Genomic DNA, 25539 nt, shown 5'->3' with positions numbered 1-25539 from the left:
GTGTGTGTGTTCAGATTGCGGTCAGCCTCACAGAGAGATGAGAATGAACCCGAAAGCCATTACGGCGGCGCAGATGTTCGGCCGACTCGACGTTGCCACAAACGACTGGACTGACGGCATTTTCTCCACCCTCTGGAGAAAGACACTGAAAGCCAAAAAAGGTGCTCTTTCCTTTTTTTCTTTTTCTTTTTTTTACGCATGTGCTAATTACAATATGTGCAGAATTCTTAAAGAGCTACAAATTTTGTGTAACATTACATCGTGTCTTTATAGTGTTGACATTTTTTCATGTGACTCCACTCCCATCCGTCTTTATGCACTCATTTTGTTTTACGTTTTTCTTCAATTTTTTTTACATCACGTGGTCAGTGTTGGGGTTCCCTGTAAGGATTCAGTGTGAAAAAGAACTGCATGTTGAGAAGTCTGAAAAAACTCAAACGATCGCTGGAGCTTCAGACAGAATTAGAAATTAGCAAAGAAGCCGCCACCGAGAGACCGCGCTTCTCGTACGATCGGATCACGTCTTTAATCAGACAGAAGCTCGAGTCGGAGTTCAGCCTGAGGGCGAAACGTAATCAAACATACACAACTGTGTTATGCGGCTTTGCAGTGAGGACGCACACTCGTTAGCGCTGTCATGATGCACGTGCTTCAGAAAACAAGCCTGAATAATAAACAGAGAGCAGACACAACAACAGTGAAGAAACAACTGAAACAACCTAAACAACAACGAGACAAAACAAAACAATGTATATTAATGTACATTAAGAAATCTGTTTTTCTGCCCAGTTTCTCTTGTCCAGCTCTGCCTTAATGATCTGTCTTTCTATCTGTTACCCAGTCCTTACTCTTACTAATCTTACTAATCTCTCTCTCTGTTAGTCTTCAAGTCCTGTCTCACAGATGCCTTTCTATTTATCGTCCAACCCTGTCTCAGCACTGTCTACATCAATCTCTTCTTTTTTTATTGATCTCTCAGTTTGGAACTCACCACTCCATGTCCTCTTCATTCCCTTTTGTCTCAGGTGAACATGTCTGGATTGTATTGGATGGCCCCGTCGATGCCATTTGGATCGAGAACCTGAATTCGGTGCTGGATGACAACCGCACGCTGACGCTGGCCAACGGCGACCGCATCCCCATGGCACCCAACTGCAAGATCGTTTTCGAGCCGCACAACATCGACAATGCTTCACCTGCCACCGTGTCACGCAATGGCATGGTGTTCATGAGCTCCTCTGTCCTCGGCTGGAGCCCCATCCTCGAGGTGAGGGCCAAACATTTAATAATAATTCTAAAACTCAAATTCAAATTTTATTTGCAGTGAAATGCTTTATACAACTGTTCTGACATAAAATAGGAAAATATAGAAAAATATTAAATATAAAGAAAAATATATACATAAAAAATATTCAGTATATATACACCGATCAGCCATAGCATTATGACCACTGACAGGTGAAGTGAATAATATTGATTATCTCGTTACAACACCAGCTGTCAAGGGTTGAGATATATTAGGCAGCAAGTGACCAGTCAGTTCTCAAAGTTGATGTGTTGGAAACAGGAAGAAAAGCGTAAGGATTAGAGAGACTTTGACAACGGCCAAATTGTGATGGCTAGATGACTGGGTCAGAGCATCTTTAAAACAGCAGGCCTTGTGGGGTGTTCCCAGTCTGCAGTGGTTAGTACCTACCAAAAGTGGTCCAAGGAAGGACAACCGGTGAACTAGCGACAGGCTCATGGGCACCCAAGGCTCACTAATCCACGTGGGGAGCGAAGGCTAGTCCGTCTGGTCTGATCCCACAGAAGAGCTATTGTAGCACGAATTGCTGAAAAGTTAAAGCTGGCTATGATAGAAAGGTGTCAGAACACACAGTGCATCTCAGCTTGCTGTGTATGGGGCTGCGTAGCCGCAGACCTGTCAGAGTGCCCATGCTGACCCCTGTCCACTGCCAAAAGTGCCTACAATGGACAGGTGAGCATCAGAACTGGACCACGAAGCAATGGAAGAAGATGGCCGGGTGCGTGTGCATCGTTTACCTGGGGAAGAGATGGCACCAGCATGCACTATGGGAAGAACGCAAGCTGGTGGAGGCAGTGTGATGCTCTGGGCAATGTTCTGCTGGGAAACTTTGGGTCCTGGCATTCATGTGGATGCTATTTTGACACATACCACCTACCTAAACATTGTTGCAGACCAGGTACACCCCTTCATGGCAACGGTATTCCCTAATGGAAGTGACCTCTTTCGGCAGGATAATGCGCCCTGCCACACTGTAAAAATTGCTCAGGAATAGTTCGAGGAACATGACAAAGAGTTCAAGGTGTTGACTTGGCCTCCAAATTCCCCAGATCTCAATCCAATCGAACATCTGGGGGTTGTGCTGGTCATCAAGTCCGATCCATGGAGGCCCCACCTCGCAACTTACAGGACTTAATGGATCTGCTGTTAACGTCTTTGTGCCAGATACCACAGCACACCTTCAGGGATCTAGTGGAGTCCATGCCTCAACGGGTCAGGGCTGTTTTGGCAGCAAAAGGGGGACCAACACAATATTAGGCAGGTGGTATATATATATGGATATATGGATGGTGGCAGCAGCAGTCTGACAGTACACATATATAGTGCGGATATGAGCAGTTTTGTGCAATATGTGCCGTTTGTGCGATGTAATGTGCAATAATGTGCAATGTGCAATAAATGCAATACTAAATACTAAATTGCAATACTAAAATAAATGAGTAACGTTATGTAATGTAGATGTAGATGGAGGTTGGGTGTTTGAAAGAGATGTATGGATGGAGAGGAACGATTCTTAGTCCATGGTGATGTACTGGTTGTCTATTCTATTATACCACAGCAACAAACCAAGAGTATAAAAGCCTATACTAATACAGCAGTACAGCATATACTAAAAAAAAAATAAAAAAAAAAAAATAATAATAATAATAATAATTTTACTAACAGCTTTAAATTGTTCATGTGTGCAGGGATGGCTGAGGAAGCGTTCTCCGCAGGAGGCCGAAGTGCTACGTGAGCTCTTTTCCGGATCTTTCCCTGAGCTCTACCGCTTCAGTGTGCAGTGTCTGGATTATAAGATGGACATGCTGGAGGCCTTCATCATCATGCAGTGCATTAACGTGCTGCAAGGCCTCTTGCAGGTGCCCAAGGTATCCCAAACATAGTTACATGCAAAAGTTTTTACACCCCTACTCTGAAATCTTGCCATTTTAGTGTTTAATAATTTAAAGTCATTCAAGTCAATTGAATTAACTAGAGCACATCAATGGGGGTGTTCTGTTTTTTCAAGAAACTGTAAGATAGATGCCCATATTTCATTATTTCACCCTGAGAACCCAAAAAAGGTGGATGCAAACTTATATATATTCTTCTTTTGATACTATATATACATATAATTCTAATGAAATATGCACTTGTGTACTTGGTCAAGGTTCTAACACTACTATCAGTACCCATAATATATTCAAAAAAACATATCGTGATGTCATTTACAATGAAAATGCTTACATCGCATCATCTTTCATATTCCCTGTTTTGTTTGAAACCCTCTCTTTCATTTTTCCCAGCATCCTCTTCTCCTTTTTGTCAAAAACTCATGAATACAGTCTGGAACAAAATGCCACAGGTTGTCTTTTGTATTGTCAGTGAAAAAGTAGTTTCTTTCTGAGGTACAAATCCTAAATTTGCTCCCCTTGGGCTCTAATGGGAATGAGCGGAAGGTCTATTATGTCCTGCAGCTCGGCAGAATCGAGTCTGTCACCTCTGGTTGCACCTCCTGGGTTTTCATATAATGCCGTGATGCATTTGCGTCAGTGTTAACGGCAAATGAAAATACAGAATAATCAGAATAATTCAAAGATGTGGATGCTTGAGGTTTTATGGACAGACTTTGTTTTAAAACTTGAACAACTTACTAAGTCATTACTACATATTAGAATATTAGTTACTAATATATTAGTTACTTAGTAACTAATATATTAGTTAATATAATATTAACTTACGTGATATCAAAGATGTTTAGTTTTGTTTCTTGCAATGTTACTGAGAAACATTAAGAAAATTAATGTCCTGTCACTAAACAGAGTTAGTGTTTCCACCACAAACAGCATGTCAATAACAACATGTCTCGTACTTTTTATCCATTTATCGCTACATTTAATGTTGTGGAAGATCTGTGAAACTAGTTAGTTCCTGTCATCGCGTACATTATAACAGCTATAAACAGTCATTTCCTCACCAGCATCTCATATTCTCTCACTTGAAGTTAAAAAGCCGCAGATAATAAAGTTATTTAAAATGCGGCTTGTCGTGTTACCAAGAAACCAGAAAGCATAAAGACTCTCCTGTGTCTGAAAACTTAAGATTACATGTTTAACTCTGACTGTTACAAAGCAGTGACAATGGAGACTCCTTCGAAAAATGTTCAGTAAACCTCTCCTTACAGAAAACTTCACCATATTAAATATTGGACATTTTTCTTTGTTAACAACACAATTTAAAAGAAAATAAAAATCTGTTCATTATTAGATCTAGATTATGTGGAGTGTACACCATACAAATCCTACAAATAAATATAATCAAAAAACATTGATGTCAATTCACGTATACCTGTTGCTTGGTTAGATTTTGGTGTATTTAAATTGAAGTCATTTTCAACAAAATTGCTAATAATGTAGGGTGTTCAAAAATTTATGACTGGCAGTATAAGTCTCAGTGACATTAGCTCGTTCTGTGTGTGTGTGTGTGTGTGTGTAGGAGCAGGGCGGCGAGGTTACGCGTGAGCACATGGAGCGTCTGTATATCTTTGCCCTCATGTGGAGTGTTGGTGCCCTCCTGGAGCTGGACGATCGGCGGAAGATGGAGAGCTGGCTGCGTCGCCATGACAGCATTCGTCTGGACCTGCCGGACGTGTCGTCCCGCGGCGAGGACACCATGTTCGACTACCATGTCACATCCGATGGTCCGTGCCTTAAAATAAACACAATTACACACACTCTTTCTCTCACTGTCTCCTTATTATTCAGTCCATTTGGTCACTCAGCATCAGCATCCTTCAGCGTTCACTGTATTGAAGTGATATTATAGTGTATCTCCTCATCACACTCTTGAATTTAAATCCATGCTATAAATAAAAATATATTTTAAAAGCTGTGTCTCACATGGCATGCTATGCACATACTCGTGCACATACTCAGCTGATTACCTCAACACATTACCAGCCTCATATATCGTCATATATCCCTTCATATGTCCCTTCATATGTCACATAGATTCAAGAATTTCTGCCTTGTTTTCCACCCAGAAACACTGTTTACCCCAAATCATGCGTTTTCAGCATAAAAGTAAGTAAGGAATACAACAGGATGTGTGTTTTATTGTTATGTTTTATTCTTTACATAATTTATAACAAAATATCAATCGTATATACTCACCGGCCACTTTGTTAGGATAAAGTATGCCTACTCAATCATGCAATTATCCAATCAGCCATCATGCAGCATGTAGGCTACAGCACAATGTGAAAAATCCTGCAAATACAGGTCAAGAGCTTCTGTTAATATTCACACCAAACATCAGAATTTGATTGATCGTTGTTGGTGCCAGATAGGCTGGGTATTAATTCAGAAACTGCTGAATTAGTGAGTAGTATTTCTCCCAATGACAGAGGTCAGAGTAGAAAGACCAGACTGGTTTGAGCTGACGGAAAAGCTACGGTAACTCAAATAATCACTCTTTACAATCGCGGTGAGCAGAAAAGCATCTACGAACGCTCCCCTTTAAAGGATCCTCTCTCTACTCTTGAATTGTTGCCTTTCTTTCCTCACCTAAAATTTCATTCTGGTCATATAGGCTAGTCTTGTGGTTTCTAAGCTTTGATCCATGCCTTTCCATGCCTGCTCTTGGATAATCCCCACCCCACACATACAGCCAAATTGTACAAATGGCACATTTTGGGTCAGCCAGCAACTCTTTACTGGAATCAGTGTTGGAGTGTTGACTTGGTTTGAGTTTACTTGTTCTTTGTTTCACTCGTTTGCTCTTTGGCAAGTCTAATTGTAAAGAACCAGACAAGGGCACTGTCTTACAAATACAGTGCTGGACTGAAGTTACTGATTGGTAGGTGGCGGGGGGCAGTCGGGGTATTGGGAGTAAGACTCTGGCATACTAACAGTTCTTATTTCATTAAACCAGTATCGCTATTGCACAATGGTCATACTCATATCCCCCTTTTTATATTCCCTCAAAGTAGTATCTCTACCGTATCACTTTATTCCATCATACTAATGTCTCCATTTATCATAATATTTTGTCATATCAATATTTCCATCTTAACAAGATATTCTGTCGTACCAGTATTTCTATCTTGCAAAGGTATCCCATCATACCAGCATCTGTACCTCTCACAGTATTCCCTTATACTACTATCTTTATATTACGCTGTTCTGTCATACCAATACCTACATCCTGTCATGGTATTTAGTCATACCAGTATCTATCTCTATTATACCAGTGTCTCTACAATATCACAGTATTTCATCAAAATGGTGTATTGTTTCACAGGTACTTGTAATAATTCAGTTTTAGCTCATGCATTGAGGTCAAAGCTTTGTTCCACTGGTTTGTGTTTTTAGGTCAATGGGTCCACTGGAGCTCTAGTGTAGAGGAGTACATCTATCCACCAGACTCAACGCCAGATTATGGCTCCATCCTGGTGCCCAACGTGGACAACGTTCGCACAGACTTCCTTATTCACACCATCAGCAAGCAGGGCAAGGTGAGAGAAGCTTTACAAGGCTTTTAAATCATGACGCATGGGCTAATTCCATCAACATTGTTTCCATCAGTATTATTAATCAAGATGATGATAGATTTTGAGTATGTTAAAATCCATTTTAAAACAAATTGCTATAAAAGCTGAACATTTCACTTCTTCACCCCGTTCATGTCTTCTAGGCCGTGCTCTTGATTGGAGAACAGGGTACTGCTAAGACCGTCATCATTAAGCGCTTCTTGTCCAAATATGACCCAGAATCACACATCACTAAGAACCTCAACTTCTCTTCAGCTACCACTCCACTTATGTTCCAGGTTCCTGCTCTTTTTTGCTCTCTTTTTTATATTCACCCAATTCATGAGATATTAGGTAAAGGTTTAAACCACAAATGCTAGACATTTACAATTAATACAAATTAATTGTATTTCTAGAAAAAAAAACATTAAATACCCGGTAATACCTATTACCTGGACAATTAGAAAAAAAATTATTGCATTACGCCTTGTATATATATTGATTACTCCTTGGCCACAGGTGTTGGGATTGATTTTAATGGAATTTTGATTGGATTTCTGTGGGATTTTAATTGGTTATTTATGGGTTTCCAGCGCTCTGTGGAGAGCTACCTAGACAAGCGGATGGGTACCACATATGGCCCGCCAGCAGGCAAGAAGATGTCCATCTTTATTGATGACATCAACATGCCCATCATTAATGAGTGGGGAGACCAGGTATGCTATGGTATACTTCAATGAAATCTTCACATGGCATTCAACTATCTCAGAATTTTCATGGATGGAACAGTACATAAGGCAGTTTTTAAATTCATTAGTTTATTCTAATGTCTAATTCAGGAGGTCCGTCCTTATGTGCAGCAGTCAAGATTGTACTTCTTCTCTATAGCAGGAGAAACAAGAGATGGAAATATCTACAAATTGACAATTTCCTACTACCTAGGTTCTTTATAGATGAGTGTGTTTTTATTTGATAGACAAGCCTGTACTGGTACTGAGATATACTGGTACAGCAGGTATACATTACAGTCTGTAGCGGTAAATAACCCGTAAGGCATGACTTGATAATCATAGTGTCTTTTCATAGTTATAACGATGTCTTTTATTCATTCCCATCCCCTTTTCAAATCAAATTGGCACTTCAGAGATTTAACCTACTATATCTGGTGGTGCCACTCACCTTATAGATGGCTGCTGGGAAAATATATACATGCTGGAGCCATACAAAAATGACAACAGAATTGGTAGTTATGGTATATCTTATAAAACGCTGCTTTAGGGATTTCTCAAGCAGGGAAATAAGAATATAACATACACTTTGTGCTTCTCTGAAGGTCACGAATGAGATTGTACGCCAGATGATGGAGCAGAGGGGCTTCTATAACCTGGAGAAACCTGGCGAGTTCACCAATGTGGTGGACATCCAGTTCCTGGCAGCCATGATTCACCCGGGTGGAGGACGCAATGACATTCCCCAGAGGCTCAAGAGGCAGTTCTCTATCTTTAACTGCACTTTACCCTCCAACGCCTCTATCGACAAGATCTTCGGTCAGTATAAACAAGCTTTCATTCAGTGTCGCAGTGAAATAATAGATTTGCGGAGTAGGATTGTGAGAAGAAGAGCTTGCCTTTTAGCTACCACTAGGGATAGGATGGCTGACAGCAACTCAGGAACATAACATAAATTATGAAATGATAGGATGAAAACACACTCTATTTTAAACTGAGGATAATCCTAAATGCTCTTTGTAGCTATTGTGTAGATGTTGCTAATATTGTGTAATATATTTACGTTTTTTGGGCTTAGTTCCTCACACTTTAACACTGTAACACAATGTTCATCTTGCTCTTACTAATTTACTACTTTGTTATATAGAAATATGGGAACAGGAAAGCCTTGGGATGCTCAAAAACGGCTTGAAATTGAACTACATATTGGCAAGACTTTACAGAGATACATAATTTACAGTAGACTATATGTCAGTGTCCCTAATAAGGCCAAATCAAGAGACAGGTGAGGGAGATAATGGGTTGGCACTGACGGGTAATAGCTAATAAAAAGGGGCACAAGTGAACGGACTTGGGATGATTCAGTGATTACGATGACGTAGTGGTATCATTTTATTCAGCTAATTAAATAAAATTTGTTCATATAAAGACTTACTGAATATCTCACAGTTTCAGAATTTAAAAGGTTTCATATCTTGTCCTTATTGCTGCAAAGTCACACAGTGCACAGTGCCATAATTACATATTGATTGGTGCTCACTGTTCTGCATGTTTATTCTCCTGGCCTTGAACTTGGATCATTATATTGAAGGCCTTCATCTTAGGTTATCTTTTAGAAATTGATTTTCAGCCATGATCCCACAGCCCCTCAACCGCCACCTTTCCATAGATCCATGCTGGTTGCTTCGAGTCCCATTTAATGATTTATGAATGCTTTCACCATTTTGGAAAATAAAAGCAGGACTGTATCAGACAGTGTCACAGTAGCTGTTCAACTGTCTTTTTTTCTATAACCAAACACAGGATTATACAATCTCTTTTTCTGCAAGGCATTGAGACATTGGTGTTACAGATAGGTTTGAGAAAACAGCAGACAAAACAACATTCTGAATACCGTATAATGTCTAAAGAGGTTCTGATCTTGGATCATGCTTTCATGCACAACTTTTGAAAGCTCCTTTATATACTTAGGCTTGTGCATGTAACTGCTCTCTTCAAGTCACTGATTATTTTCAGTATGGTTAAATCCAGAGACTGAGATGCTTTTATGATTGATTTTATGCCTCACAGCCATTTCTGTGATGATTTCAAAGTTGTTTTTACTTTAGACTTTTAAAACCTTTTATTATAGCACTGATTGTGCTTAATGGTATTTTTAACTCTCTATATTTTCCTTCATATCAATTTCCTGTTTTATGTAGGTAATCAAACATCTGTCTCTTTTGTTTTGAATACTCTTTTTGTTTGGTGGTTGATGACAAAAGGATTTTAAACGTGTGTAGAACCCCAGTGTGTGAGAGCGTGGAGTTGGGACAGGCGGAATATTATCTGAGCTCCAGGCTCGTGTTTATTCAGTCCGCGCTTTTCTGCACACTTTCAAAACTCAACAAAGAACAACACAGAGACAGGAAATGGGTCAGTCCTGGACTCGCAGCTTTCGTTCCATCAGGTTCAAGTTCACACTTTTTGGCGTGTGTGTATGTGTGTGTGTCTCGCAAGCTCTGCCGAAGCAGTCTCACACTCTGTCTGTCTCTCTCGTGGTTTATAGGAGTTACTGAAAGCACAAAGAGGCACAAATAAGTAAACTGGTGGTAATAAGACACAGGTGAGAATCATCATGTGTTACCTGCTGGTTCAACCCGCCTCCTCTCTGGCCACGCCCATGCCACCACAATATGAAACCCCATATTTATAGCTGGATGGAGGAAATTGTTAATGGCAACAAATCCATAATCTTTGTCAAAAACAGGCAAAAAAATAGAAAATACAATGAAACAGGAGTCCGAAAAACAGGGCTTGGACTAAAATTAACTGATTACATGATAAGAATTCACAACAATACATGATACAGCTGGGTATACATATACGAACTGATCAAGGACTAACACTGAACAGGTGATCACAATTAGGTAACAAAACAAAGACAAGACAGAGGTGGAGACAGGATTACAACAGAAACAAAATAAGCAAAAGCAGATGGGGAACTCAAAACAAAACACATGATGCGAAGAGGGATTTCTATCAGATTGTTTATTTGCATTTATTTAAAATGTTTGTGAAGGGCATCAGTAATTTTCACATCTTTGAGAGGAAATCTTATTATTTTGAAAAAGATGTCTTAGTAGAGGATCTGAAAGTATCTATTTTCCTACAAAGCTGTACACAAATGACAGTCAAAACAAACCAAACAGAAGTATACAGAGCAATGTAGAGTAGTGTAGTAGTGTCAAGGGCCGAGTGATCCAATCAGGAGCTATGCAACAGTCTGAATATGTGTTTAAACATGCAGTCTACACCAACAACATTTATATAATAAGGGGTAATAGCTACTCATGTAGCAAACACGCTAAGACATAATTAACTACTAAAACCTATCTAAAGGTTATTCATAATTATGAATTGATTATAGGTAGCTTGCTGGCAGTAATAAAAAAAACATAAGTTTAGCATTTACACCAATTTTCTCACAATTTTCTTTCTTTCTGTTTTAAACAGGAGTGATCGGTACGGGTCACTTCTGCTCCCGTCGTGGTTTCTCCGAGGCTGTGAGGGATGCCGTTGTGCATCTCGTACCCCTGACCCGTCGCCTCTGGCAGACCACCAAGCTGAAGATGCTGCCCACGCCGGCCAACTTTCATTACATCTTCAACCTACGTGACCTTTCCCGCATCTGGCAGGGCATGCTGAATGTCACGGCAGACGTGGTCCATTCACCTAATGTAATGTCTGGCACCAAGAGTTGTTATTAAAAACTAAAGCATTGTTTAAAACACATGTTTACACAGTGATAAACCCTGAATCATTATACAGAATTTTGTCCTTACTTCTTTTCTAGTAACTAGTATTTTTAAAAATTTAATCTTCTTTAAATAGGAAAATGAAATGATAAGCAACCCTTTAGATATATTACAATTTCACAAGTATTTCTCGGTTTAAAATAATAATTAGTTCTTGATGATGACTGATGAAAAATAACTTCAAAGAGAGAAGACACTTAACATCAAGGCATTTAAGCTGATGCAAATGGAAAGCGTGAACAATGCCAATATCTTTCCACAAAAACTCCAGCAGTTAAATCGGCGAAATTTACAGATTACTGACAGTTTATTTTGCCCAAATCCAGTTGCCTGTTTTGATGGATGATGAAGTAAAGATTCTGGCTTTTAACAGAAAAATATTAAAAGACAGATAACCCAGAGTAAAGCCGCAATGTGGGATAGGATAGGATGGAATGGGATGGCATTTTTTATAGCACTTATGGGATAGGATAGAATAGATTAGGACAGACCAGGATAGGATGGTATAGGATGGAATGGGATAGGATAGGACAGAATAGGATAAGATGAAATTTCTATAGAATATATTTCTATAGAACTAGTCATTGGTGCCTTAACCTGCAGTGAGCAGGCCTGGGGCCAGTGGCAAGGGCAACTCCCTAGGATGAAGCTAAAAAATGAGAAACCTTGGGAAAAGCCATGACTCCTCTGCTTGGCACTAGAAATAAGAAAAACAGGATAGTATATGACAGGATTGGATGGGATGGGATGATATGAAATAGAACATATTGGGATAGATAGGCTCCGATCAGATAGGATAGGGGATGAATGTATTGGGATAGGATAGCATTGGATATGATCAGATAGGATGTGGTAGGATAGTATGGGATTTATATAGAAAAATCAGCTATGCAATCATCAGTCCTTAACCCCCAGTGAGCAAGCCAAGGGCCAGGGGCAAGGACAACTCCTTAAGAGGGAGATAATAAGAAAGCTTTGGAAAAGCCACGACTCAGAAGGGGGAACCCATCCTTCTCTGTCTGGCACTAGAAATAAGATAAGATGGAACAGGACAGGACAGAATGGCATTTCTATAGAAAAATCGGCTATACAACCATCAGTACCTTCGTTCTCAGCGAGCAAGCCTAGGGCCAGTGGCAAGGGCAACACCCTAAGATAGAGGTAATGGGAAACTTTTGGAAAAGCATTGAAGCCATGGATGGCACTGGACATAAAGTACACATTATCATGAAGCATTATCTCCAGTTTTAGCTTTTGTCATTGACCAGTGATTCACTCTCCATCGTGTAGGTCCTCCTGCGACTATGGAAGCATGAGTGTAAACGTGTAATTGCCGACCGCTTCACGAGCCCCGATGATGTGGCCTGGTTTGACCGGACACTGGCTGACCTGGCACAACAAGAGCTGGGTGTTGACGCCCGCGTGGATGTGGAAGCTGGACAGGACGCCTACTTTGTGGACTTTCTCCGGGATGCACCTGAGGCAACAGGTACCACCGGAACTAGACATAACCCTGTCAGAATCATTTTGCTGGAAACCAATGCGGTTCCCAATCTAGTGAAGATCTTAACATTCTGCTTTTTATGTCTTTCTGTTCTAAAGAAGCTCTTGAGAATGATAGGTTTAGTTAGATGGTTTCAATTATGATGGATTGTGTGTGAGCAGGGGAGGAACCAGAGGGAACCAACTTCGACATGCCTAAAGTGTACGAGCCCATCGTTTCCTTTAGTGACTTGTGCGAGAGACTGAACATGTTCCTGGACTTGTACAACGAGAGCATTCGAGGAGCTGGAATGGACCTGGTGTTCTTCACTGATGCCATGGTCCATCTAGTCAAGGTATACGGAATCACCACGATCTAGTAAAAATAACTCAAAAACGGCATGTCTGTGTTCTAATATAGTATTGTTTCTATAGTAGCAGCTAATTCATATTGACTTTCACATAATCTATGACTACCACCCAGTCATTGATTATTTTCTTATAACAACCCAAACAACCCCCCACCTCCAGTGTTTTATTCTTTGCGTAAAAGTTATTTAAATGCATTTAGCTCACCTGAAATGCAAAAATGTTGTGCAGCCCAGATTTTTTTTGTGCCAATAAGCAACTATCCCACCGAATTGTTGGTTATGACTTGAATTTAAATCTCTCTCTCTGTCTCTTTCTCTCTCTTAGGTGTCTCGGATAATCCGGACCCCCCGCGGAAATGCCCTCCTAGTTGGCGTGGGCGGCTCAGGCAAGCAGAGTCTTACGAGACTGGCATCTTTCATCGCTGGCTACAAAACTTTTCAGATCACACTGACACGGTGAGACAGCCGTTGCACACACCTGCTCTATTATTAATCCTGTTTCCGTAGGTCGTTTAAATGATTTAGTACTTAAAAATGTCCACTGTAGGTTGGAAAGAATATTGGAAAAAATGAAAAAAAAAATAGACAGGAAATCAAAATAAATCTAAAGAAATAGTTAACCTAGAAACACAGTAAATGGCATTTTCTATATTTATTTTAAATACGGTGTAATGTAAATGTAATGTAAAAAAAAGTAGAAAAGAAAAATGCTTAAAATAGTTTATAGAGTTAATTATAATTAATTATACCGTTTAAAATGGTAGAAAAAATAACACCATCATACCATCAATTTATTTAAACAGAATGAAATAATGCACAATAAATGTGAAAAAAGTGCAAAAAGTACAAATCACACTGTGGCAGCGGGGGCGTGGTCGAGCGTCGGCTGGGGATGATGGGGAGGCAGGTCGAACCGGCAGGTAACGCGTGATGATTCTCACCTGTGTGTAATCAGTGAGAGTTGATTTGTTTGTGCTTTGAGGGGCTTGTGGAGAAGCAGAGGAAGAGAGAGAGAAAGCACAGAGCTGTGTGTGCGCATGTATGTGTGTGTGCTTATAAAATAAATCCTCTGAAAACCTCTGAAACCTCTGAAAAGCGAAAGGAAAAGAAAAAAAATAAAGCGCCTTTTGAGTTGTTCCAAGCCTGCCTCCAGCTTCCTCGTGCCCTACCCGAACCTGGGAAGTGTTACACACACAAAGATGGAGTTTTAGATATCTCTATATAGAACTAAAAACTATTCAGAAATATGTAGAGACAGAAACATGACTCAGACAATGTCTAAATGAATTTAGAAAACAAACAGCATTTAATTCAGTATACAGAATATTCAGACAGATTTCAGTTTCCTGCAGATTTTTTCATCAACGGAGCAAAAATGTGAAAAATGTGTATTAATGTTTAACACCTGATGATGTAAAAGAGTTGATGCTGCATGCAAATTTCAGCCATGTTCTCAAAGTGCTTCTTTTTGTTAATTAGGAATGTGGCCAATATTCCTGTTGAAGTGTGAGTGTGATAAAGAAATGTGTGTGTGTGTGTGTGTGTGTGTGTGTATCGCTTGGGAGAAAACAGATGGCTTTCAGCTTGTTCCCTCCAAAACACAGACTGCTCACGATTCTCAGCAATCACGATGTCTCATCACATCATGTTCCAAAACACACACACACACACACACACACACACACACACACACACTAAGGGTATGACTTGTGAAAAGATTTAAAAAACGAAATAAAAACTTTAATTGCAGATGTCAAATTAGTAGGAAAAAAAACTACACAGTAAAAGTAATTACACAATAAATATTTTTTTCCTCTTACATTTACTACAGATACACAGTAAAGGTTTAAAAATTGAAAAAAAAAATCACAGTTTAAAATATGTCTAAGTAAATTTTACAAGTAGTAAAAATGAACAAAGAAAATATACATTAAATGTAAAAAAATATTGGAGGGTAGAAAATAAGAAATAATATCAGACAATACATATTAATTCTTTCTCTACATACAATGGATATAAGAATTCTACACACCCCTTTTAAAATGGCAGGTTTTTGTGATGTAAAAAAAATTAAACCAAATATAAATCATGTCACAACTTTTTCCAGCCTCGGTGTGAAATAATGACGTATAAAAATAAAATGAAAAACAATCCGAAACATTTTAGGGAAAAAAGAGAAAAGAAAAAAGTACAATAACCTGGTTGCATAAGTGTACACACCCCTAAACTAAGGTCCTTGTTGAAGCACCTTATGATTATATTACTAAGACTCTATCAGTGTGGTTTATCTTGACTTAGCAATATTTTCTCACTCCTTCGTGCAAAAACATTCTAGATCCATCAGATCGTAAGGGCATCATGTGCATAGCCCGCTTCAGGTCTCCCCACAGATTTTTAGTTGGATTCAGGTCTGGGTTCTGGTTAGGCCATTCAAAAACATTGATCTTCTTTTGGTTAAGCCATTTCTTTGTTGATTTGGATGTATGCTTTAGGTCATTGTTGTGCTGAAATCTGAGATTCCTTTTCATCTTCAGCTTACTAGCAGACACCTGAAGGTTTTGCACTATAATTGTATTTGTAGCTATTCATGATTCTCTCCACAGTTCTGGCTGAAGAAAAGCAGCCCTAAAGTATGATGCTGCCACCACCATGCTTCACCATGGATAGGATGTTCTTTTGGTTATGTGTTTTGTTTTGTTTTTTTGCACCAAACATACCTTTTGGAATTATGGAATTACAAAACCTTTTGGAATTGGTCTCATCAGACCATAACACATTTTGCCACATGGTTTGGTGTTTAGTAGGATGTTTTTTTGGATATTTTTTGTGAGAAAGGGCTTCTTTCTAGCCACCCTACTCCATAGCCCAGATATGAAGACTGTGAGAGATTGTTGTCACATGCAGAGTGTTATCTGTTATCAGATATTTCTGCAGGTCCTTTAATGTTGCCATTGGTCTCTTAGCAGCCTTTTCATCACAAATACTTGCCATTTTAAGAGGGATGTATAGACTTTATATATCCACTGTACACAGTACAGGTTAAAAAATTATGAAAAATTGAATTGAATTTTCAGTATGATAATGTTGAAAAAATATGAAAAAGAATACGGAGTAAATATTTTTTTAAAAAAAGTAGGAAAACAGACAAAAAAATTGGCTTGCAGTAAATGTCAAATATGTGGGAGATGTGTGTGTTTACTACAGAAACAACATTAAGGTAAAAAGATTGTTGATGTTGAAATAATGCTAAAAAATATAAAGTAAATATAAGTAAATATATTCATGAACAAAAATTCTGCTAAACGTAGAAGAAAAAAGAAATATTACACAGTAAATGGAAAAAAACATATAAACTAATAAACACAAATTACACAGTAAATGTAGGATAATAGTGAGTGTGCGTGGTGCACTGTGATGGACTGATGTCCCATCCGGGGTGTATTCCTGCCTCACACTCAGTGACCCAGTGATAGGCTCCAGATCCATCATGATCCTGATTAGGAGGAATGCTTCCTGAAGATGAATGAATGAATGAATGGATGAAATATGAAAAATAAAGTCTAAATGGTACACAATGGATGTACAAAGGTATGATACTTCTTTTTTTGCCATGTGCAGGTCATATAACACTCCTAACCTGATGGAGGATCTGAAGGCACTCTACAGGACGGCGGGGCAGCAGGGACGAGGCGTTACCTTTATCTTCACCGACAATGAGATTAAAGACGAGGCCTTCCTCGAGTACATGAACAATGTGCTCTCATCTGGAGAGGTCTCTCTCCCTCTCTCTCTGTCTCTCACACACACATACACACACACAAACACACATACAGGTTGCAACTTTGGTGTACACACACAGTCATTAACTGTGAGGTGATACATGGTGACCCTGTTCTTAAACACATCATTCCAGACACACATAGTTTACCACACTTCACTCACACTCATTCACACACACGTACTCATGACACAAGTGTAAGAGAAAGACAGAGAAAAAGACATAGGGAAAATGTAACATTTAGAGATGAAGAGAGAAGACAAACAAAGAAGTGATAGGTTGCTGATAGGAGTTGAAGCCCCCAGAGAGTGATCTGTTTATTGTCGCGCAACCCTGCCTGCATCAGCTGCTTCCCCTGAAGCCGTTATCATTAATCAGGCAATTAAACACTCAAAGAGGGAGAGCCACCTTCGATAGCAGTGCTCCTGCTGAGTAATATTAATGAACTGCGTTGGCATCTATGCAGCTTTTTAACTTGTAACGTACAGCAATGGGCAAAAGTCAAGCTATTTTTTTTTTCATTATTTATCAAACACTAATATGATATGGTAATTAGATCATATTTTTATTCAAGTGTTATAAGCATTATTTAAACCAACCAGTTTAATTAAGTGTTGATTTTTAAAAAAAAAATATTTTCCTGGGATGGACCAGCTCAGAGACCACACCCCTTTTACTAAGATTGACAGACACAAAGCTCATGGCTTCTATTACTGGGACAGGCAGACCCAGAGGCCTTGCCTCCTCTGCTGAGAATAATAGACACTTTGGGTCACTGCTCTTTTATTGAGACTTCTAGAGACCACCTTTCCTTCACTATGATCAGTAGAGGCCATGCCTCCCTCACTGAGTAACAAGCACTGAGGCAATGTTCCATGTCACATGTACTGGGACTGACAGACACAGAATTCACCTCTCCTTCACTTTCTTTACTGGGACTGACAGGCACAGACCCCACACCTCCTTTATGTCCTTTACTGGGACTGACCGGCACAGACCCCACACCTTCTTTACTTCCTTTACCGGGACTGACAGGCAGTCCCCATGCCTCCTTCATTTCCTTTACTGAGAATGACAGGCACAGACCACATGCCTCCTTCACTCCCTTACTGAGACCGAAAGGCACAGATGACCTGCCTCATTCACTTCCTTCAATGGGACTGAGAGGCACAGACACCACACCTCCTACACTTCCTTCACTAGGACTGACAGGCACAGAGCCCATGACTCCTTCACTTCCTTTGCTGGGACTGACAAATAGACCTTACACCTCCTTTGCTTCCATTATCTGCGACTGAAAGGCACAGACCCGATGCCTCCTTCATTTCCTTCACTGGGACTGGCAGGCAGAGCCCATGCCTCCTTCACCTCCTTTACTGTCACTATCAGGCACAGATACCTTCACTTCTTTTACTGCGAATGCCAGACACAGACCACATGACTGTTTCACTTCCTTCAGTGAGCATGACAGGCACAAACCCCATGCCTCCTTTATTTCCTTTACTGGGAATGGCAGGCCCAGACACCTTCTTTTGCTTTACTGGGACTGAGAGGTAGAGACCATATGCCCCCTTCACTTCCTTCACTCGGACTGAGAGGCACAGACCCCACACCTCCTTTACTTCTTCCACTAAGACTGACAGGCACAGAGTCCATGACTCTTTCACTTCCTGGGACTGAGAGGCACACACCCCATGCTTCCTTTACAGCCTTCGCTGGGACTGACAAGCACAGAGCCCTGCGTGTGATTCCACTGTGTACATGATTAGTTCACTAAATTGACTCAGGAAACATGATGTTCTCTGCAGGTATCCAACCTTTTCGCACGTGATGAGATTGATGAGATCCTCAGCGACCTAGTGCCAGTCATGAAACGAGAGTTTCCCCGGCGACCTCCGACCAACGAGAGCCTGCGTGACTACTTTATGAGCCGTGTAAGGCAGAACCTGCATGTGGTGCTATGCTTTTCGCCAGTGGGAGAAAAGTTCCGCAACAGAGCGTTAAAGTTTCCTGCCCTCATCTCAGGATGCACCATGGACTGGTTCAGCCGATGGCCTAAGGATGCCCTTGTTGCAGGTCTGCTAATATTTATATGTGCACACTGTTGCACTTAGGTGTTACACTACTTAAGCAGACATATGCCAATTTAACACATCTTTATGTGATAATACCTCATGGAATGGGCAGGGGCAAAGATACAGATGGGGTGGAGATGGAGGTAGAACCTATGATGAGGTACACAGCAAGCAGAGATGGAAATAGGACTTACTATTCTAGATTTACTTACTATATAATTAAATGTGGACAGGGATGGGGCATATAGGCATGGGGTGGAAAAGCATAAGGAGCCTGTGGTGATGGAATGGGGACAGAGATACGGCCTGGGTGCGTGGATGTGGATGGGGCCTGTTGGGATGGAGTGGAGATATTGATACAGTAGGCAGGTATGGGATGGAGATGGAGATTGTGTCTACAGGGATAAGGTGGGGATGGTATGAGACCTGTGGTGGAGTGGGAATGGATGGGGGTCCAGGGGATGGAGTCGGGAACAGGATAGAGCCTACATGAGTAGGGAGGGGATGAGGATAAGATCTGCATGGATGTAGTGGAGACAGAGACGGGGCCTTTGGAGTTGGGATGGGGATGATGTTGCTGTCTGCAGGAATGAGTTGGAGACAAAGAATAGGGATGGCCTACAGGGATGGATTTTGCATAGCTGGTGTATTGTGAAAATGAGAAATGAAGTAGCCTGAACAACTCAGACCGGTTCCTGAAAATTGTGGACTTTAAAAAGGTAACCGAGGGTAAGCAATCGCCTGTTTGATCTGCCCTCTTCAGCTTCCTTTAATTCACTCTTTATTACCAGGAAATGGTTTTTCATTTGTCTCAAATCTCCACTGTGAAATAGGGCTGTTGAGAATGTTGTGCAACTGGTCAGGTCTCAATTTATCCAAAGGCAGAAATGAATGACAATTATGAAGACCGACACAGCAGTGAGCCTAAGAGGTGTCAATTCTAGATTTGGCTATTGTTTGATAAATTGAGCCTTTTTTTTACCTGTATTTTAAGTTCTTGCTTTTTAGTTTAAAACTTTCATTCTTTGAGTTCTATTAATCCTTTCAGACTCACTTCTCACTCTAAGGAATATAACCCCAAACTGACACTAGTGTCTGCTTGAAGGAGTAAGAAAGAAGGCATGTGCTTTCCTTGGCAGTGCAGTTTATGTACATTTACAATCAGTTTTTCTTTAGACTGTGTACAAAGTTTACAATGCCTTCTGGCAAAATCCTGACCTGTCCCTCCAGGGTGTCATCTACTGTACCTAGTTTTAGTAAAGTAACCTAACAGCCTGCAAGATGCCAATGGGAAATGGGCAAAAATGAAAGAATTGTACTTTGACTACAGGTTTTGTATCATTTTTTTTCAGTCTCCGAGCACTTTCTATCCACGTACGATATCGACTGCTCGCCGCAGGTGAAACAGGAAGTGGTGCAGTGCATGGGTTCCTTCCAAGATGGTGTAGCCGAAAAGTGTGTCGAGTATTTCCAGCGATATCGGCGCTCGACCCATGTCACGCCAAAGTCGTACCTCTCATTCATTCAGGGCTACAAGGGCATCTACAAAGAGAAGCATTCAGAAGTTCAGACCCTCGCTAACCGGTACACTCACTGCAAAATTATTACCCTTAATGTACTAGTGTTTATTAATAAAATGTTTTACAGTAGGGCACACACCTCCTAGTCAAGAAGTGTTTTACATATAAACTGTAGATATAAGTTAGAGTCCTAGTACTGTTAACATTCTGTACATGGCAATGTAGGGTCACTTGGCTAGACTTTCCTTTATATAAAAAATGGCTACATTTTTCATGTCTAAATATCTAGAGATGACACCAATGGCAATGACTATATCTACAGAAATTGATGGACAGGATACCGAACGAATGAATCTGATCTGATCTTGTCGCCTTAGCTGGCTTGATTAGACCCATTATCAGACATTATTTGCAGTTTGGTTAAGCAAGTAAGTCCAATCACTTGTATTGAAAAAGTGAATGTTGTAGCCAGAGCAAATTTCCGAATTATATGAGTAAAAAAAATATATTAAAAAAATCAAAAGAAAGGTGTGTGTTGCAGGATATTCAGAATTAAATAAAGTGTTCTTGAATAATAATTATCAACTGAGTAAACGTGTTTGGAATGAAAGAGTTGTGACAGGGGACTACTGTATGTTAATGATTTACACTCGGTTTATGTCTTTTAGGTTAAATCTAGAAGCCTTAAGTGTTCTTTGGTTTGAACTCTGGGGAAACCCTTAAAGGTTTTATGTAGAATTCTACAAGGTATTTAGCTGCCACAGTGGGTTCCATCTAAAACTTAAGCTAAGAACCCTAAACTATCCAAAGAACCCTTGAGGAAACTTTTTGCTTCAGCTTTATGAGACATAAATTGTTTTGTGGAACAATAGTAAGACATTCCTAATAGGGTTTCATCAATTCTTTCCAGGATGAACACTGGCCTTCAGAAGCTGAAAGAAGCCTCTGAATCGGTTGCTGCTCTCAGCAAAGAGCTGGAGGTGAAGGAAAAGGAGCTGCAGATTGCCAACAAAAAGGCTGACATGGTATGAATGTGCAGGTTACTAAAGCTCTATCAAACAGTTATATCCAAATGTTTACAAAAGGTCAACCAAGAACCTCCCAAGAACACACATTCATTCATTCATTCATTTATTCATTCTGGATAGAAATAGAGCAAAAAAAAAAAATTAAGGCATTTTAGGACACACACAAGGTTTGAGACACAGTGTCTTCAGAATCTCTTCTTTCACATCAGCACACTTACTTCAAATTTCTGGCCAATTTTTAAACTAATGCTAATGCTACCCAGCTAAGGGGTTGCTTAACAATTGTTACCTCTGTGGTAGTAGGCATTTGACTCTAAGACTTGGCTAACTATATGTTATGCTAACTAGTGTATATTTAAGGAATTACTGAGAAATGCTGGAAAGCATGAGGTCCTCTGTCCTGAAGACTTTCTTGTGTCTGAAAAGTTACTGACTGTTAAAAAGCGCTAACACTGGAGACTCCTTCTGTAAATGTTAAATAAATGTCTCCTTACAGAAAACTTCACCATATCAGTGATTATTATTTTTTACTTTCTGAGCTTCTGACTTTGTTCAGAAGTAAACAGCTAACTTTAGATACAGAGCTAGGTTTTTTTTTTTTTTTGCAAATGTGAGCAACAGGTAAAACAGCATGGCAAAGTATGGTTTTCCAAGTTTCACAAATTCATGGAGCTAGAGCTCACCTAAATACTGTCATGATTTGCCTATGACTCTATACTTAACCTAACCTCAGTAAACAAAAAGAAATATTTTGACTCTTTTTTTAATAAAAGTAGCAGTCAGACATTAATACTAGGTCTTTAGAGGTCCTGTGATTGTGTCTCCTTTAACAACTCTGTGCTTGAATTAGATTCTGGCTGCCTGTAAGCTGCTTTGGATAAAAGCGTCTGCCAAGGGAATAATTGTGAATGTGAATATTTTCCATATTTGTAAATTCATTGAGGGAAAAGCCTTGCTGTAGTTTCTTCTCTACTCCTTCTTTCATCATGTTGACTTTGTTTCTGTGGTCCAGAGCCAAGGTGAATGGACCCTGTGTCGTAATAATGTACACTGTGAGAAATGAGCTAAACCAAAAGACCTTAATAGTCACTGAAATGGACTTTCCTGTGAGTCCTACAAATAAACTTTAGATGATGGATTATTTTACAATTGAAGTTGGTTCTTTGTCAAGGTCTCAGAACTGCTGCCATGAAAATAAATGTAGGATACATCTCTTAGCGTAAAAATTTATTTATTTATTCATTGGTACATGTATTTATAAAGAGTGTGTTAGGAAAAAAAAAAAAAAACACTAACCCAAGCACACAGACGAACAGTTAAGAGCACTTGGTCATGGGCTCTACTTTTTGTCACTCCTGGGTTTTAAACTCACAACCATGTTACTATGACACAACCTTTAAGGTGCTATTAGGGGTCCAAGCACCGAAGGTGTCGGAACCCTTTTGTTTTTGCTGGCGTTCTTCATCATGTAGAAAAAATCGTAAGCTGTAGAGGCGTGAGATTTGGTCAGTAGGTAGTCCTAGTTTGCTAGGTAGTATATTTAGTACTATTTCACGATTCTCAGGCAAGTGCTGCATTATAGTGCCACGTTGTACATTTTAGGCAATATAAGATTTTTAAACAATATGCCAAGCAATTTGGTTTACTCAGACAGCTGTAACTCAGGACTGGTTGCATTTATTCACATGAAATTTGAAAATAGCTGCTGAGGAAGTCTGCAGATTTCAAATAGCTGTTTTTTAGGAATCGTAAGTCTAACCAACATTTTGTGTACTGCATTTTGTAATGCATCGTACTGAATTTGCCAATCTGTAAGTTAATTTTTAATGATGAAAACATGGCTGCCATCAGCTAATCAGGATTCACCAGGCATTTCACACAATTAACACTGAGATATTGACAGGAAACTTGACAAGTATGTTTGTCTATAGTCTCTCTCTGCTGTTCAATGTAACTTGCCAAGAACTGGCCACTGGAGACACTATTGCAAAGAGTGCTTGGACCCTGCAGATCACTGCTTACAACTATTATTATTATTATTATTATTATTATTATTATTACTATACCTATTAGACTAACAAGTATAGTTTACTTTTTGAAATTCTTTTAATGCACACATTTTAAAAGTGAATCAGCTTGGGCTGATGCAGTGTGTAATGTCATTATGTGTCACTTTGAAAGAATGTATGTTTTATGTCAGTATTTCCATTTATTTTTTCATTTATGATTACCACTTTGGCTTGGAGTTTAACAAGTTAAAACTGATACTTTGTGAAATCCTCGTATGTGATTGATAACCATTCATACACAATTTACTTTTTTGCCTTTCTGTATATATTTTTTTAAAATAGTGACACAGAGGCGCTTCAAACACACCATCTGTATTATTAACAACTAGCACCTGACATCAGTTAGTACTTTGCTAACTGTAAGTGTGTATCTTGTTGCCGTTGATATTCGGCAGGTGCTGAAGGAGGTAACGGTTAAAGCTCAGGCAGCTGAGAAGGTCAAGGTGGAGGTGCAGAAGGTAAAGGACAAAGCTCAGGCCATCGTGGACAGCATCTCCGCAGACAAGGCCATGGCTGAGGAGAAGCTTGAGGCGGCCAAGCCGGCAATGGAGGAGGCCGAGGCAGCGCTGCAGGTCAGATTCAAGCTCCTGATGAGTGAAAAAGTTCTTTTAAAAAGAATGAATAGATGCAATACTGGAATATGTAAAAAGAAGGGGGGGGGGATGAAGAAAGGAAAGGTGAGAAAGAGGAAGGAACAGAGGAAGAATGGTGTGAATAAAAAGTGTATATGAGAAGAGAGAAGAAAAGAAAAGAGGGTAGAAAAGAGAGGCACATGAAAAACAAGAGGAGATAGACAGCAGCATAGCTCTCTCTCTGTGTGTGTGTGTGTGTGTGTGTGTTCCAGATTTTTTTTTTCATTGTAATTACAAGCTGCCTGTGAGGGTATAAAAATAGAGGTGCTGATGGCACCGCCACTGCAGGGGTACAAGGTTCACACACACACACACACACACAAATGCACACACCTAACTCACCTCCATAACCCCTACATATATATATATATATATATATGTAGGGGTTTTGGAGGTGAGTTAGGTGTGTGCATTTGTGTGTGTGTGTGTGTGTGAACCTTGTTCATATATATATATATATGTGACATAATGTTTAGCCTTACCTCCCTTCCTTGTTCCTTATTTCCTCCCTGTTTCCGTATACTATCCTGTATTATCAATCATCACTACATGCCCAGTGTTCAGATGTGGAACTTTCTTGATCTCTCTGTCTCTGCAGACAATCAAGCCATCGGACATAGCGACAGTGCGCACTTTGGGCCGCCCCCCTCACCTCATCATGCGCATTATGGACTGCGTGCTGCTGCTCTTCCAGCGGAGACTGAACTCGGTGAAGGTGGACACTGAGAGGAACTGCACAGCTCCATCATGGCAGGAGTCGCTCAAGCTCATGACCGCCGGGAATTTCCTGGGAAGTCTGCAGGTATCTAGTTGCCAGTATAGAAATTAAAGGAAAAAATAAAACAGACAATTTTTTGAGAGACATACAGTATAGTCACTTAAACTGTACCTTTAGTTTAGTAATTCAGAATAATTCAGTAATTTCATTTCAGTGTGACATGACTGCAACACACTGATGAAAGTGAAATGCAGTGCAGCAGATTTATCCTTACGTCTGACCAAAGTCATTGTTTAATGCTTAAAAACTGATCGGTTTTGCTTTTCAGTGTGGAATGTTTTCTGTATGTCACTAATGAAAAACAATAGTTTTTTGCATTGTATTTCACACAGACAAACTCACACAGTGAAATACAAGGAAGTAGCATGCATTGCTTTTAATGGTGGATAATCAACTCTGACATGCAACACATTGTTGATTGTGTTTGAATGAAGAGATAAAGCAACATAAGAGCAATACAATGATG

The 25539-nt window shown here is 39.8% G+C and overlaps 1 protein-coding gene across 3 annotated transcripts in view; it reads left to right on the top strand.

Moving 5' to 3' along the window:
- dnah5 (dynein, axonemal, heavy chain 5) overlaps positions 1 to 25539 on the top strand; it is a 112156-nt gene that overhangs the window by 55755 nt on the left and 30862 nt on the right. For all 3 annotated transcript variants that reach the window (XM_053237103.1, XM_053237099.1, XM_053237095.1), the window contains 18 exons: positions 15 to 161; positions 1026 to 1267; positions 2995 to 3174; positions 4781 to 4985; positions 6658 to 6800; positions 6980 to 7114; positions 7409 to 7531; positions 8149 to 8362; positions 11039 to 11262; positions 12631 to 12829; positions 13006 to 13178; positions 13519 to 13649; positions 16812 to 16965; positions 18780 to 19047; positions 20399 to 20630; positions 21477 to 21591; positions 24059 to 24235; positions 24894 to 25097. In XM_053237103.1, the coding sequence (XP_053093078.1) occupies positions 15 to 161; positions 1026 to 1267; positions 2995 to 3174; positions 4781 to 4985; positions 6658 to 6800; positions 6980 to 7114; positions 7409 to 7531; positions 8149 to 8362; positions 11039 to 11262; positions 12631 to 12829; positions 13006 to 13178; positions 13519 to 13649; positions 16812 to 16965; positions 18780 to 19047; positions 20399 to 20630; positions 21477 to 21591; positions 24059 to 24235; positions 24894 to 25097 (3266 nt within the window). The remainder of the gene's footprint in view (positions 1 to 14; positions 162 to 1025; positions 1268 to 2994; positions 3175 to 4780; positions 4986 to 6657; positions 6801 to 6979; positions 7115 to 7408; positions 7532 to 8148; positions 8363 to 11038; positions 11263 to 12630; positions 12830 to 13005; positions 13179 to 13518; positions 13650 to 16811; positions 16966 to 18779; positions 19048 to 20398; positions 20631 to 21476; positions 21592 to 24058; positions 24236 to 24893; positions 25098 to 25539) is intronic.

Source organism: Pangasianodon hypophthalmus, chromosome 1 (genome assembly GCF_027358585.1).
Source record: "Pangasianodon hypophthalmus isolate fPanHyp1 chromosome 1, fPanHyp1.pri, whole genome shotgun sequence".
NCBI classification, from domain to species: Eukaryota; Metazoa; Chordata; class Actinopteri; order Siluriformes; family Pangasiidae; genus Pangasianodon; species Pangasianodon hypophthalmus.
Note: the sequence above shows the minus strand (reverse complement) of the source record. Positions and strands in the feature narration are given on the sequence as shown.